General features: G+C 31.9%; 3 protein-coding genes across 9 annotated transcripts; all 3 read left to right on the forward strand.

The window, feature by feature from the left end:
* The first annotated feature begins 1,832 nt into the window (after positions 1-1,832).
* On the forward strand, positions 1,833-2,934 carry LOC116348853 (tigger transposable element-derived protein 2). Its single transcript, XM_031780025.1, has one exon. It carries the CDS (start codon positions 1,946-1,948, stop codon positions 2,717-2,719), a length of 774 nt encoding a protein of 257 aa, XP_031635885.1. The 5' UTR covers positions 1,833-1,945; the 3' UTR covers positions 2,720-2,934.
* A 206-nt stretch (positions 2,935-3,140) lies between these two features.
* Positions 3,141-4,409, forward strand: LOC116348939 (tigger transposable element-derived protein 2-like). The gene is made up of 2 exons (XM_031780167.1): positions 3,141-4,166; positions 4,262-4,409. Exon 1 carries the CDS (start codon positions 3,259-3,261, stop codon positions 4,012-4,014), a length of 756 nt encoding a protein of 251 aa, XP_031636027.1. The 5' UTR covers positions 3,141-3,258; the 3' UTR covers positions 4,015-4,166; positions 4,262-4,409.
* Positions 4,410-4,571: 162 nt separating this feature from the next.
* Positions 4,572-16,508, forward strand: LOC116348936 (annexin B9). Of its 7 annotated transcripts, XR_004201865.1 has the most exons (7): positions 4,573-4,819; positions 7,860-7,918; positions 12,166-12,604; positions 12,671-12,940; positions 13,043-13,224; positions 15,088-15,204; positions 15,486-16,508. XR_004201865.1 is itself a non-coding variant. In XM_031780164.1 (6 exons), the coding sequence occupies exons 2-6, from the start codon at positions 7,886-7,888 to the stop codon at positions 15,537-15,539; spliced, it is 978 nt and encodes a 325-aa protein (XP_031636024.1). In that variant the 5' UTR covers positions 4,572-4,819; positions 7,860-7,885; the 3' UTR covers positions 15,540-16,508. The 7 variants fall into 7 exon arrangements, 6 of the variants coding, with proteins under 6 accessions (XP_031636024.1, XP_031636023.1, XP_031636022.1 ...); XM_031780164.1 differs by lacking the exon at positions 15,088-15,204 and having other exon boundaries at positions 4,572-4,819; XM_031780163.1 differs by lacking the exon at positions 15,486-16,508 and having other exon boundaries at positions 15,088-15,468.
* Positions 16,509-16,545: the final 37 nt, after the last annotated feature.

Genomic DNA, 16,545 nt, shown 5'->3' on the forward strand with positions numbered 1-16,545 from the left:
TAATAATAGTAAAATTTGGACATACGCGAGAATGTGCGAGTGTGTGATAGACTCTGCGGAGCCGCGTTAATTTAGATGAGGACCGTTTTGAAGAACATGCGTACACTACACATAGTAACCGTATCGTTTATTTATTTCCATTCGTCTATTTTCACACAGCTACATACATCTTCGAGTAAGTCCGTATTTTAGGAAATTGGATATTCTATTTCGTTGTACTCAATTCGAATGAACCGAACGAACATGAACGGTACAGGCACCTCTATCCTTGAACTTACGCATAAAATACAGTATTGGAATGTGTCCTTACATAGCTGTAAGTTTATGTTGTTTAAGAAACAGTTGGTGTAAGGCAACTAATTTTGTGATTTTCTTCGAAAATATTTGAGTTGCGGATAAATCATCATAATTGATTCTTTTTCTTTAAAAAACATTGTGGTCCAATCTTTTGGAAAAAAAATCCATTTAATATTTTCGTATAAATAAATGTTGTAAAAACTTGAAAGATTGCTTGAAACTTTATTTTTCAAAATTCAAAACTTATGAATTCGGTAGCTTTTGAAATGACACAATTTTATCTAATCCGTTGAGATGGGCTCTAGGGAGGATACACGGGCTCTTTTCTAGTTTGTGTCTACCCCTGGGTTGGGCTATAATGATAAAAAATATACAACATGCGCCAATAAATGTGAATAGATGTGTGCTATTTATTTCCTATATGTCTATGGCATAATACATCTTATTCATTGAAGCATATTATGTCGTGTATTAGAATATAGAATAAAAGAGTAAAGAGTAATCTATATTGGTACTAAAACGCAAAAGGTCAATATATTCTAAATGATACATATCAAAGTGTACACAAAACACTTTTTCCGGAACTTTTCCTAATTCAAGCCGCTAAAAACGCATGCAATATAGCGTTGTTTCCAAGCTAACTAGAAATGGAGCACATCTGAGTGACGCTTTATATTATGTATGTGCGAAAGAGAAATATATTCCTCCACATATTTCTTTTTTGTCTACCAAATGGAAGATATGCAAAGTCACACAGATAAATTCCGTAGAGAATGTATATACGCGAAGTCGTGTCGTATATGCTTAATTGCTTATCCACACTTACACAATGAATAGAGCATACGGAATGAGTATTTTTACGGGATATATAGTCCAATTACAGTTGATGTCAAATTTTAAAAAATTGTTTTTACCACTAAAATGTTATGATTTGTACAAATTATGTATAAAAATTCTCCATTCTCAGAACCATAAAACGAATCATCGTTTAATATAATCCACATCACTTTGCATCAAACATATTTTATTTTATTTTATCATGATCTATTTCAGCCGAATTACATCCATTTATGTATTTTAGATATCCGTTAATTCATTTCTTTAAATAATAATTCAATTGTTTCGTTTATATCAAGAAAAATCCTTTTTATATCATTTTACAAAATAAAACAATTTCTATTTCCAAGTATGTATTTCAATAAAAATCCATATTATTTACCATTTGGTTTGCAAATATATACTACCGTTCATCAAAGTTTGGCGTACGATATTAATACTTCATGCTTTATTTTCAAATTATTTATATATTTTTTTAATTTGTTGAACACCTATCTATCTTGATGAATTTTTAACAAATGTTTTAGTAATTTGCCAGTATCCTAAATAGAAAAAACGAACATTTATTTAAAGTATTTCCATCAAATTGTTAATATTATATAGGTATTTTAATATTTTAATTTGAAAAAGATGTAAATTGTTTAAAGGTTCAGTGCATGTTGGAATCAAACGCACTCATATTCGGCTTGTCATTCAAGTCAGCTGTCAATGTTGTTGAATGTAAATACATTTGGGTCGATTTTCCATAATAAACAAACCAAATACATTGAATCGTTTCTATTTAAAATATCTCCTATTACATAAAACCACAATGGACGAGGACGAGCTTCTAAAAAAGATTGAAGATCCGATGGAAAAAAGTGAAAATAAGCGTAATCGGTTTTTATCGTTGAAGTCAAAAATCGATATATTAAATAAGCTAGAAAGAGGAGTACGGCCAATTCATATTGCCAGTGAATACGGGATTGCACTGTCAACAATTTCAAGACTGAAAAAATGTAAGACATCTCTTGAAGAAGCCATGTACATATATCAAAATAACTCGGATCGGCGATCATTGCGTGGCACATTCCATCCGAAAATGGAAAGTGAACTTCACAAATGGTATCTGGAGCAAATTCAAAACGATGTTCCTGTAACCGGATCTGTATTGCGATTGAAGGCGCGTGAACTGAATAAAAAGATCAAAGAAAATGATTTGGAATTTCGGGCTAGTGCTGGATGGATGGAAAAATTTAAAAAACGTTACGGAATTCGACTGAAAAGCTCGAGAGGTGAGAGGCAAAGAACTGATAACATCGCATTTGATTACGATGATCACGATAAGGATGCGAATGAAACAAAACCAGAAATTGTCATTATAAAAACCGAAGATGTTGTATATGAACCGGCATTTGTGACTGTAAATAATGTAGAAGATGATCCACCGACTGTGGATGTGAGTAATAAAGGTGGACATTTCTCAAAAGTCATACAATCTGTGGACGATGTGATTAAATGGAGTGTAGAAAATGAAATCGAACCGTTGTACTTAACAATGCTGAAGAGCTTACGTGAACGCATACGATATAAGGCTAGAAATTAAGAAAAACATATCTTTTGTTTCTCTAAGGAACATAGTTCCTTATTGGTTAAGGTGAGTTTTCACAATAACGAAGATATTGTATTCAATTGTCAAAAAACTTGCAGCGAAGGTAAAAACCAGAGTCATAACGATTTTAAATCGATGACCATTCAAATAGTTCACAAAATGTATTTATTCATCAGTCAAATAAGAATGGAGTTGATCCTCTCTATTTTCCAACTTTATAAAGTTCAAAAAATTCCATATATTTAAATATGTTTGCAAATAATTTTTATAATTAAATAAATGAAAAGAAAAAAAAGAAAAAAAAAAACAAATTTCATTTCATTGACTCAAACAATATATTGTATGTGTTATGGAAATGGAAAAATAAACATTGAACGTTCCCATTCACGTACATTGACAGTTCAAATGTCAAATGAAATAATTATTGCGATAAACCAAAACAAAAGCATTTTTTGTTCGCCCCTTTCTTAAGAATACTTTATTTATACTTTTTGAAGCGAATTTTTACGAATAATTTAACCGAAAAACCGAAAATGATTGACGAAAGTGAAGTGATAATTGATGAAAGTCGAAAAAATAATTTTTTATCGTTAAAAGATAAGGCTGAGATTCTACAGCGACTGGAACAAGGTGATCTAGCATCAAATTTGGCGCGTGAATATGGCATATCAAAATCGACAATTTCACGTTTCAAAAAGCGAAAAGAGACAATTCACAAAGCAGTCACCACAATCTATCCAAATAACACGGATAGACGGACTATGCGTGGCACATTCCATCCGAAAATGGAACAGGCACTCTACAAATGGTATTTGGAGCAATGCAGTCAAAATGTTTCAATTTCAACGGCAATGCTACGTAGCCAAGCCCAAATTTTTTATAATCAATTCCAAGAAAGTCACTACACATTTTCAGCCAGCACCGGTTGGATAAAAAATTTCAAGAAACGTTTTGGTATCGATCGTCTCAACGGTGATAAAGCGACGGGGCAACGCAAACGAAAATCAACCGATACGGACAATACAATTAAATGTCAAACCATTGAATATTTAATTGAAACGTCGCCAGATTGTGAGGAAAATTGTACGCCGCAAATAACATGCACCATAAAACCAAAGACTGACATTATTGAAGAAGACTATGTTGACGACAACGAAGCATATCGATGTTTGGAAACTGTGATAAAATGGTCAATGCAACGTGGAATGGACACACTTTATTTGACAATGTTGCGAAATCTCAAATCTAAAGCTCTTAAAGAAAAAAAACTACGAAAAAATTGTACATAGATCGGAATAGACGAATTTTAATAGACGACAACTCGATGCGAACGTAAACTATGTTCACATATACAATTTAAATAAGTTTTAATTAATTTAATAAATTCGAGATTTTGTGCATAACAATTGATTGTATGATTTCGTTGAAAAATAACTTGAAAGTAATAATATAGTAATTGATTGTTTGATTTCGCAGAAAGCAATATTTCGGTGAATCATTCAATTAAATTTCAGATATTTCGACTAGCACTAAGAGATATAATGGAATGGGAAAAAATGTTGCGAAAACATAATAAGACTTTTGATGTATTGCCGTATATGCTTCGAATTTGCTTCTCCCTCTCACCACACAACCACATATGATTCTAACTGTGCAAATGTGAATCGAAATGATAATCTCTTTGCTCGTCCATCCGTTCGCTCTATCTGTATTGCAATGCTCATACGTACAGCAGAGAGTGTGTAATTGTGACTACACCAACAATACATCAGTTCGTCAGTGTGTCGGTCGCGTTGGGTAAAAAGAGCAAACGACATCGGCACTCAGTTCAGTATTGAATCTCGCCGGCATCGCATTCAGAATCGCCTTTTTCCGAATTTTTTTGTAGTTTGTATCAAGAACGAACAAACAAAAATATCATTTATACACAAACCGTGTCAGTGTGTTCAAGCAAGCATCGACTTAGTGAAGAGTAAATTGTTGTATTCTTAGTTCGGCGTCTACTTTTATTGTATTTGCAAGAGTGTTCGACATTTTTTGTGACAAGAACCTTGGGTGTGTCAATTATTCCGCAATTTTTTTTCCATTTATAAAGTAAGCATACATTACATTTTTATTCTGATTATTTTTTTTTCTCTAGCAAAATTTAATGAAAATTTCATTTAATTTGGTCACGCTTTCGTTTTGAGTGAATTTATTTTGATATGTAGTTAAATCAATGAAAACATATATTTTATATGTTGATTTCGTATGTGAAAAAAAAAAATCAACAGCAAAATAAATGTATCATTTTATCGGATGATAAAAGAGAAACAATTTACTCATTGTAGCATTGTGTCATTGGGAAAAAGCAAGGCAATAAAGAGAATTAACAATATTCCAAACACATTTGTGTGCTTTTGCAAATGATGACGTTGTAACTAATTTGATATATTTGCCAACACATAGAAGAAGATTCTCGAATAGTCAAATGAGAAACATCATCAATTCAATGATTTCTTCAAGTAATCAACGTTTAGAATATGAAATGAGCGAGACTTGCTAAAAATTCTGCAATGACGTAATCCATTTTGCAATGTTTGAAAAGTGAGTGAGACACAAACAACTCAAAGATTAGCAAGTGAGTTAAAATCAATTTGAGCGTTTAAAACCGCAGAAAAAAAAGATTAAACTAATAGAAGCACTTTTTACAACTTTTTATCGAATTCCCAACTCTTTTTCCGCTTTAATCAACGGTTGTCAACCTTCTATTTCAATCTTTTCTTTTATACGAGAATAATTCCTGTTTGGGTGGAATTTATATATCCAATATGGCATTTTTTTTCGTTCATTCTTCGAAATGTTGACGCGGCAGACCGTTATATGACATTCAAAATCATGCCCGCATTATTTTCTCATTTTTTCTTCACCATCATCTCCATGAAGAAATATTGCGTTCCATTTTTCTACCACTTTTTTTCATACACCATTTCTGATGGTTGGCATGCTAAAGTAAAAACACGAAGTGTTTTGTTCTTCAGACTCACGATTTTTATTCAACCAAAAAACGCGTGTTATTGAAACAAACAGAATTTTGTTTTTTTTCCCTTCCATTAACACAATTACAAAGTTGGAGGTGCTAAAATAAGACAATGGCAAAGAACACACAATGCGAATCACATTGCCATAGTTTCATCGTATAAAATAAGTTTGTTGTACATGTTGCCGACATGTTAAACTTTTATACATAATTATTTTTGCTGCATGTGACTGTGTGTGGTGGCACAGCGACGGAATCATGCAAATGTGAATGGTGGTGTGAGTCATAGGCAACGTTTATGATGAAAGATGAATTATATGTCATTCGATGTTGTTGTTGTCAGTCCTCTTCTATACGAACGTACTTTGGCTCTCATGGTTGGAAAATTAATTTTCGAATTCTCTCATGCGTGATGATTTTGGAGTACTTAAAAACTTGCGATAGTTTTTAATTTTTATGCCACAAAATTACCTCGATTCAGAAGTTTTATTATCAAAATCAATCATATAAATGGAGTTATATTCAACTTTCATCACGATTCGACCGACAATAACTTTTCAATTCAAATCACTTGGACTTTATGATTTCAGAGTAATGGTTTATACAAAAAAAAACTTTGTGAAAACTTTTACGCATCATAAATCTGTCGAGAGCCTATTACAAGCCAGTTTTTTCGTAGTCATGTATCTGCTTTATATTTATAGCAGATATATTCACAGTGGATGTTACGAACAAAACATTCTGAGAATTTACGTACTTGTTCTTGATTCATTGCGGCATCCGGAGAATTTATTTATTCAACTCATACACAACAATGACTAATGAGAAATAATATTGCGATTAAATTCTTCGATATATTAAATTTATTCCACATCTGATATGCAACAATGGTAATTGCACATTAAACCACATAACTATTCAATCGAATCATCATGAAAATGAGAGCCATTTCGTATTGAATATGTAGCCGTGGCAAGGGACCTGATACCAATCACCAATATTGATTTTTGTACTTATTGTACGCATTCTATACTTTTTTTTCTTCAAATATGTCCTTTCAATTGAAACTTCTATGCCATTTATTTCGATTTATTTATGCCTTGAAAACGGAAATTACTGCTCAATTTCCACTTTTCATGGACGAAAATGATTGTAAATAAAATATTACGCCGGCAATGGATTACCGTTTGGTGTCAATATGAGTCGGTTATTACCCGTGAATATCGAAATCAAGTAAACTGATTCATTGAAATGTTTTGAAATTTATATTCGCCTTTCGAGAAAAAAAATCACAACAAAATAAACTTGAACTTTGTCACATTAATCGAGTGATTAATGCAGATATAGTCATTCCAACGTAAATTTTGCAAAAATATTTTATACACGAAGACACTGTCATCAATGACGTAAAAACTTGTTTCGTTTAAAGTGTGACGATGTTGAATTGTTTTGATTTTGATGCGTCAATATCGCAAGCAACCGTGCTGCTTTCGTCACATCGATTCAAATCAATGTATTATTGCGATTTTTGGTATTCACATGTATATGCATATGGAATGAATGATTCATCGAATGCGCGGTTACTTCGACAAATTGAATGAAATGTATAATGAGATGACATCAATTTTACATCGAAATTCGAGAATATCATAATTTATTCAGGCAACACAATATTTGCTCGATGAAATCACATTTGTTTCGGCCATATTAAAATATGGTATTTCAAATTCTGTTTATAACAAACTTCACATACCGTTGATTGATAGTTTGACACAGGTTTATTTCATATCTGAAGGTAAAACCATGTTGTAATAAAGGTTAGGCATTTTGACATGGAAAACATGATGATGGTATATAATTGATGAGAGACCGACATCAGTGTTCTTTTTCAATGCAAACGTTATTACATTTAATATTTGAACATACATCGGGACAATATAACAAATATTATACAACAAACAATTTAGTCTATAATTCCATTATAATTGGTTTGTCCACTTACATAAAGCACCCATAAAAACAAATTCAAAATGATACCATTTGTAATAATGAGTTTACTTTAAGTAAAAAAATATCAACTAAACGCCAAACATTGATGGATTTGTTTCATTTCAGATACTGCATTTTGATCAAGCTTCAACATGAGCGACTCACCAAAATACTATCCATTCCAGGTAAGGTTCAATTGAGAAAATCGATTGATTTTCAAAGAAGTTTCACTTTCTGCGAAAAGGAAGAGAAACATCAATGTTTTTGCTTTGCTTTCAAGTTGAATGTTATTCATTCAAAATTATGATAAACATTTCGTGATTATTTTTTTTTTTTTTCATTTTTTTGTGTCCATTGATGTTTCGATGGTCGTACAATAACTCACATTTAAAATGCAAAAATGTTCATATCCATTTTAAACGAAAATAAACTGAATTTTATGCATGATAATGCAAACAATAATAAATTGAATTTTTATGAATTGCGATTTAGTAATGAGTTGATTATAATGAATATTCATTTATATTTCCGAAGTTGGGCGGAGAGACGATTTTTTACTTCTTATTTTACAATAAATTGATGCGTTATCAACTTTTGTGACTTGAAGAGAAATTTTGTCGTATTCAATCGTCTGGAAATGGGGGCTTGATTTGAAACTAAGCCTTTTGCGTTTCACTTAAATTTCGTGTTCGCACTAACGAACAGTGAAATTTGTAGAATTTTTCCATCTAATTATTAAACGGGTAACGTGTATATATAAGTTGTATCTTCTTGGAAAGTTTTATTTTTGTAAAAGCTACGGATTTGTGTTATTTGATTGTGTCTTAAGGCTCACGAAATAAAAATGTTCAAAATAATTTTGTTAAAAATAGCTTCGTTAAAAAGACAACCGGTTTGTGACAATATTTGATTAGATATGTTATTTTGTGTGCGTGAAGTGACCGCCCGATCAGTGACCATTCTAAATGTTTTATCCTCACGTCTATGAAGTCATCTTTTGGTGTGCCTCTTCGTCATCATTGGAAATTGACTCTGACAAATTATTATTCTATGAAATAATCAGCATTAGAAAACGTTACTCGGAATATATTTTATGGAAATTCCGTATTACACATCACATATTATATAGCACACGCAACACCTATCTATACGCCTATAAATCATATGTTAAAAACACACAAAAAAGTATTTCCGTGTAACATGCAATGTTTTGATGTGATACACTGAAGCCAAATTTGTTCAATAATCTTATCACCAATTCCAACAAGGAGCTTTGAAAGAAAAGAAATAGTGAGACAACTATGAGAAGAAAAAAAAGGATCGATGTTGATTGAATAAAATGCGTTAATCAAACATATTATTTTCAACGCGTACGACGTAAAATCACAGAGAAATTCCATTCCATATATTCGTGACAAAGTTACATTATCTCTTCTATTCCCTCCTGCTCAGTCTTTCCGCCGTTCTTTCATTTTTTTAAGCTTCTGTGACAAATTTTCCTTGCATGGTTCACAATAGTTATAAAAGCGTCTTAGATGACTGAGAAAAGCAGATTTTCCCCTGTATTGTCGTCGTCATTTATTGCACAATTCTCAATTAAATTGGCGCCCAATACGAAGTTAGACGTCAACATCAATAATGAATCAATCAAGCGTATTCAATTGACTTGTTTGTGTTCGCATTTTTGCGACAAATGGGCATTTTTTGATAAATGACAATTTTTCATTTTACACACATTGTAATCAATTCTCCTGACTTTTAAATATCAAAGTACATGAACCCAACTAAAGCTGCGTCTGCGATACGAAGATTGTTTTAATTTTATATTCATGCTATTATCGTCGTCTCAAATTAAGGAGAAAAAAAAGAAGATTATTCACTGATAGCATTTCGTGTGACTGACAGCCTGACAATACACATCAAAAAGACAATTGAAAGTGCCACTAGTCGAAGCATTAATTTGTTACGAACAACATTGTTCATTTTGTTTTATCGTCTGTTAAAATGTCTATCCACATCGAAGTTTTGCTGCATGCACTGTGCATTTTACTGTACTGAGGTATGTGTGAAAACGAAAACTATTTTCCAACAACAAAACGAAAAGTTTTCCAATTTTCTTGTGTTAAAATTGTTGCCACATCATAACAACGGGTGGGCAAAACGGGTGGACGGGCAGGAAGGATAGGCACATTTTTAGCATAATAATATGTTTTAATAGCAGTTGAATAGTTTTTCGTTGTTTTTTTTTTTTTTTGAAGTGATTGCCTAAACAAATGAGTTTTTTCCAATAAAGTGACAACCGACGTATAAAACCAAAGTTATGAGTATAAAATGTCTATTTGAATCACGAATACAATTCAACAATATCAAAATAAGTCGTTTCTTAACTTGAATATGAAAAAAAAGCAGAGAAGCAAGAAAGCCGAATAACACAAATAAGACTGAAGACAAAACGGTGGTAATGAAATACAAAATCAGTGTTATGCGAATGTGTGAAACGAACGAAGAAAAAAAAAAGCCAAAAGACGAACCGCAAAACGAAGCGTGTTGTTTGTGAATAATACACATATTATGGATAGAATTTGATAATACGGGGGCAACAATACGAAAAAATAATAATACACAAACAAATTCCATCATTGACGGCACAATGTGGGACATAAAATTGTGTATGTGAAATAGCCACCGCGCATATGTTATGTAGTAGTGTGCCGCCGCTGTTATAGTATGTATTTGGCCAATGTAAAAAAAAATGAGTTACTCACTTGCTTATATTAACTTCTGGCTGGATTGCTCGTTCGCTTTCTGCTTACCAACATCTACTTCAGTCATTTTTTGAAATTCAAGCGTTTCGCTTCGTTCACTGAAATTTCTTCGTAGAAAATCTAGCGCATTTTTCGAAAACAAAAAATTCGTTTCTCATTTTTGTTTTTCTTATTTCGTTCACACTCTACTTTAAATCCATTCAAAATGTGGAAGAAGGTTTGATTTTCGATTTAAACTTTAAAAATATAAATTAATTTTGTTTCATTGATTTTTTTTAAAGACCCATTATTCCAGCTCAATCACTTATTTTGCAAAATTCATAATCACAACGGAACATTTTTTTTGTTTCTACGTATTTGACAAATTTTGATTGAAATGTCATAGGTTGTTGCTCGTAAAATGAATCAAATGAGTCGAGATGCTGCAGTGATTAAGTGAATACTAAACACTTTTGCGATTAGAATACCAACTCTTTCAAAATCACATCCTCATTTTAATCGCTTTCGAAAATAACAAAATAAAGTGTTCAATTTGCAATTTGACCGTTTTAAATTTGGTCGGTGCTAAAAACGCAAAATAGTTGCCCCATTTGAATATAAATTTCCTACTCCGTTTTGGGTATTGTTGTTAGACATAGTGCGATAAAAGGCCAAAAGAAAAGATGATCTCATACAGTGGCCGCAAAGTTTGCTATTTATGTGAGGCATTACATCATTCATTTTGGATGAAAAACACACATACACACAACATATTATCGCCCAAGCGACATTCACAATTAATGACTGAATGATTACACACTGTTCGTATTATTGTGTCGTTGTTATTTTTTATTGTGGTCATTCATTCATAAATGTATAAATTTAGTAAATTTCCGAAGTTGATAAACAAACAAACAAAACTAAAAGTAAATTTCGAATTCAATACAGTAAATGATGAGTGCATTATATTTTGGTCTATTTTGGTAGTGTTTTTGTCAGTGAATGACATTGAATTTATTTCTTCTTTGCTTCTTACTTCATGAATCTTCCGCTTTTGCCATATAATACGTATTTTTCGACATTGAATCATGACGAGTTTTTGAATGATGCCAATGTAAATGAATAGACTTCATTACACTTTCGATTAGTATACATCATAAAAACCATCGTCGATACAACAAAGTATAAGTTTGATTAAGAGAGTATGAGAGAAATGGCATTATTTGCCGTTATTGAAGCGTTCCATAAAACGATTCTCTCAGTCATTTCGTCTCATTGGTACCAATACAGCGACCAAGCCATTAGAATAGTGGCACATCCTATACATTTTTGCAGAGTAAACACGCTCTGGGCTATGAAAGCTATTTTGCACGCTGTTGATTGATATACATGGAAAATTGATACATCTCTTAAAAACTTGAGCACGCGTCTTTGTAGTTTCTCACAGAACAGACTCATAAAAATCTACGGAAATGGTTGCAAACCGATAAAATATGTGTGTTCATACCGAGACTAGTCATGCCGGCGTCATATTCACATTAAACAGAACATGGACTCGTAGCAAAAAAAAAAAAGAGTTTGCTAAAGAAAAATCTAGACTAGCATGACCTTCATGAAATGCTATGAAAAATTGCAATTTCTTATATTTATTTTTTCTCTTTCTGTTTGGTTTCAATTTTTCGATTTAGTGCACACCAACCGTTTACCCAACCGATCCATTCGAACCAAATCAAGATGCTGATACATTGCGTCAGGCTATGAAAGGTTTTGGCACCGATGAAAAAGCAATCATCGAAATTCTTGCACGCCGTGGCATCGTTCAACGTATTGAAATTGCTGATGCATTCAAAACTGCTTACGGCAAAGATTTGATTAAAGAGCTTAAATCCGAATTGGGCGGTAAATTCGAAGATGTTATTGTCGCTTTGATGACACCTTTACCCCAGTTCTATGCAAAGGAGTTGCATGATGCCGTCGCTGGTTTGGGCACCGACGAAGAAGCAATCATCGAAATTTTGGCCACACTATCGAATTACGGCATCAAAACGATTGCCGAATTCTATGAACGTGACTTTGGACGAAGCTTGGAAGATGATTTGAAAGGAGACACCAGCGGCCATTTCAAACGTAATCTAAATTGTCAACACTGTTAAGTCGAATGATACAGTTTTTATGTTTAATTTCACACTGCAGGCTTGTGCGTCTCTTTGGTCCAAGGCAACCGCAACGAAGATCAAACCATTGATGAAGCTGGAGCTAGGCAAGATGCTGAAGCTCTTCATCAAGCCGGTGAAGGTCAATGGGGTACTGATGAATCCGTTTTCAACGCCATTTTGGTGACTCGTTCCTACTCACAATTGCGCCAAATTTTCCAAGAATACGAAAACATTAGTGGCAACAGCATCGAAGATGCCATCAAACGCGAGTTCAGCGGATCAGTTGAAAAAGGATTCTTGGCCATTGGTATACATTTTTTTTACAATTTAGCTGTGCATGATTCTGCCTAAAAATGCTCTTAATTTATATATAACAAAGAAAAAAATTAAAAATATTTGTCATCTATAGCCAAATGTGTCAAGTCGAAGGTGGATTTCTTTGCCGAACGTTTGCATGACGCCATGGCTGGTATGGGCACCAACGACAAAACACTGATTCGAATCATTGTCTCGCGATCTGAAATCGATTTGGGTGATATCAAAGTTGCCTTCGAAAATAAATACGGCAAGAGCCTAGAATCATGGATCAAGGTAGGTTTGAAATGGCAATGCCCTTATTTTGCAAAAGCAAAACCATTCACTTGCTATCTATCTCTATATTCGAAAATAAGTATCTATTTCTGTGGTAAATTGGGCTTCAACCATTTTGGTTTTGGGTAGAACTATTCTGTTATTTTCTCTATTTACCGCATTGTCTTGTCGTAGTCGTCTTGTTACAAATTGCAATGTGCATGTCAAATTGTCGTCAAAGTACTCATTTATAAAGAAAAAAAAAACAGTTACAATATACTTTGCATGATTTTCTACATATCGTTCATCACATAGTTTGTATGTCAACACCCAATTCAATTAGAAGCTCGAATTCATATTCAAACTGAAATTACATTGATATAGTGGAATATATTCAATGTGTTTGGTTTTTGTAGTAAAAAAAGTTAATTTATTATCGGTATATACGCTTTGTTTAGTTATGAATTGTAGCAAAAGAATTTCTTATTCTTTTTTGGACCTTTTTTTCCTTTTACTGTACATTTATTAAAAAGAAACACAAAAATTTTTATTTTTCCAACAACTCATCAACAGGGAGACACAAGCGGAGACTACAAACGTGCGCTCCTTGCTATAACTGGAGGATATTAAAAGAAAAAAACATGATTACTTTACACTTTAAAAAATGCAAAAACAAAACACACACACACATGAACACCAGACAATCGAAACATTACACATAATTTTTGTTTATCATTTAATTTTCTAATCACAAAAAAATGATATTGAATGTAAAACATCACATTTACATCACAACATTTTATTCTGATTTTTAGTTCAAAATTATGTAATAATACGATTCGGAGGAAATGCCTTTGGTATTTTTCATTCAATCAATGCACACAATTGAAAACAATTGCTTTTTATCTGCACCAACTACTGTACTCTATCTTTTGGAACTTTTATTTGTTTAGAATAGATTTTTTTATAAATATTTTTCGAAATTTTATTTACAAAACGTTGAAATGAAAAGCGGCTATTGTTTATTCTTGTAAGAAAGTATTGTTAAAATGAAACAAATACAATTTATTTAAAATACAAATTGGGAACAATCTAAATACTAAGTTTATATTTTTTTTTGGTTTTGTACTATTTGTAGTATTGTATGGAAACATTTTAGCATGGTCGATTTATGCGAAGGACAATTGCGCTCAGACGTACATATAAATTGAAAATTTATATTTAATTTTATGACCGGCTCGTTTGAAATAGCTCGTGTATTAAAAATTTAATTTCATTGTAGCGGCAAATTCAATGTACGCTAAAATACTGAAGGTCACCAAGTATACCAATACATGAGCGCTAACGCTTTTGAGTGTGTAGCGAGTTTAAAATCACCGGTTCGCTTAGGCGTATTTTTTTCACACAAACAACAAAATACGATTTTGACAAGCTGCCGTATGTATTTAAATACGTCACTCTCGCTTTCGGTCGATCTTTGTATTGTACCAAATACGTACTTTCGCTTTTTTTTTAAATTGTTGTTGGTTGTGTACGTTTTTTTCTCATTCACCATTCGCTAATGAGAGACTGCTTATCTGAGCGCAATTGGCCACATACGGCAAAATGGATTCGTTTAATTACAAAGATTTGGCATTAAATTATGATCAAATGTAAACAGAACATTTTCAGAATTATTTCCCACTTTTATTTAAAACCAATACTAACATAACAATTGCATGTTCTACATCAAACTAATCACACAACATTTCCGTTACTTGACGCACTGATTTTTTCACAATGCCATTTTTTATTGAATTAATTTAAAATTGATTTGATTTTTTTCTTCTTCTTTTTTCTCTTTTCGACGAATTTTTTTTCTTCAACAATTTTTAAAATCTTCAGGATGACTTAGCAGTCGAGTACGGTTATGTGCTTGAAATGCTTTCGACCTACTAAAATGATGTATTTCCGCCCCTGTCAAATAGCATTCCAATGTATATTGACTGAGAAATAATGATGGTTAAAGAACAGTGCAATATTAAACAATTTTTTTAGATATTTTTTTTTAAAATAAAAATAGTCGGTATTTTTTTAAATTGCAACAGTTGTAAATGTAGACTAACTAATACTAAATTATAAGCGCTTTGGTAGTATGAAAAAAAAAACTCACAAACTAACCGAATCTTTTGATTAATGGAAATCGGTTTGGCCTTGCATGATTGAAAATCTCTTTCTGAATTTATTTGGTATTTCCAACTGAAAAATATCTTCATTTGTCGGAATTTGTTCATTATTTGCAGGAGGATGTCGGTGGTGATATTGGCTCAGTTTTGGTTCATCTGTGTTGCTACTAAAATCGAAAAGATTTAAATCTGAACAGAAATCAAATGCTTCCATCCGACGAATGGCTGCTGGTTTCGCCATCATTCATTTTTGGCCTTATTTTCCTTTGAATATATAATTTTTAAGCATTTTTTTTTATTTTAGTTTTTGTGCACGTAATACTCATAATTAATGTTTTTTTTTTGTTTGTTTGATGAATTTACTTCAAAATTGAATTGGTGGTCTTTTATTTCTCCCCTTTATATTTGTCATGCATATGCTGTGCTGATCTGTAAATAGTTTGATTTCCAAATTGAATATTTCTTTTCTCTAAAATATTTCTTTTTCAACCATTCCGAAACATTTTTGTGATTTTTTTTTTCGAATATTTTTTAAATACTTTTCAGGATGACATTTCTGGTGATTATCGCGATGTATTGGTTTCATTAAGTGGAAATTAAAGCCATCCGCTAAACTAGATTCTCATTAGAAGACCACTCAAACACATAAATCATATATTTTTTTCCACCAATCAATTTGTGACTTACATTTAATTTCAGAAAATTCAAATCATTTACATTTCTTTCTAATTAAAATCAAAATACTTGTCTAGCATGTTTGATTATATTTTTGTTAACAATTTTTGCACTTATTCTTATGAGCCTATTTAAAATTGAAACATAAAATAATAAAATAAAATATATATATTTATGTTAAAAAAAACTGTCGATGTTTACACACTGGAAGCACAACGAATTTGATAATAGATCAGTTGCACGCCAGTTGGAAGTGCTGTAATTTATACATTCACCTTTGGATCTAATTGCCATTTTTATAAATAAAAAATTGAAGAAAAAAAGAAATTAAATTTTAAAATTCCAAACAGTAATTTTCAATGAATCGAGCAACTATGTGTTTTTTAAATGTTGAATTTTTATTCAAATGCCTTTGTAAGCAGTTTTGAACGTAAATGATAAAAGAAAACAAATCTGTTCACATCATCTGATATTTTATCTTATTGAATTAAAAAAAATCTAA

Source organism: Contarinia nasturtii, unplaced genomic scaffold (assembly GCF_009176525.2).
Source record: "Contarinia nasturtii isolate CC-2019 unplaced genomic scaffold, AAFC_CNas_1.1 Cnas_scaffold_2678, whole genome shotgun sequence".
NCBI classification, from domain to species: Eukaryota; Metazoa; Arthropoda; class Insecta; order Diptera; family Cecidomyiidae; genus Contarinia; species Contarinia nasturtii.

Coding starts and splice junctions, on each gene's coding strand:
- LOC116348853 (XM_031780025.1), top strand. CDS start 1,946: ATGGACGAGGACGAGCTTCTAAAAAAGATTGAAGATCCGATGGAAAAA.
- LOC116348939 (XM_031780167.1), top strand. CDS start 3,259: ATGATTGACGAAAGTGAAGTGATAATTGATGAAAGTCGAAAAAATAAT.
- LOC116348936 (XM_031780161.1), top strand. CDS start 7,886: ATGAGCGACTCACCAAAATACTATCCATTCCAG. Junction 12,941..13,042: donor AAAAGGATTCTTGGCCATTG/GTATACATTTTT, acceptor TGTCATCTATAG/CCAAATGTGTCAAGTCGAAG. Junction 13,225..13,776: donor GCCTAGAATCATGGATCAAG/GTAGGTTTGAAA, acceptor ACTCATCAACAG/GGAGACACAAGCGGAGACTA.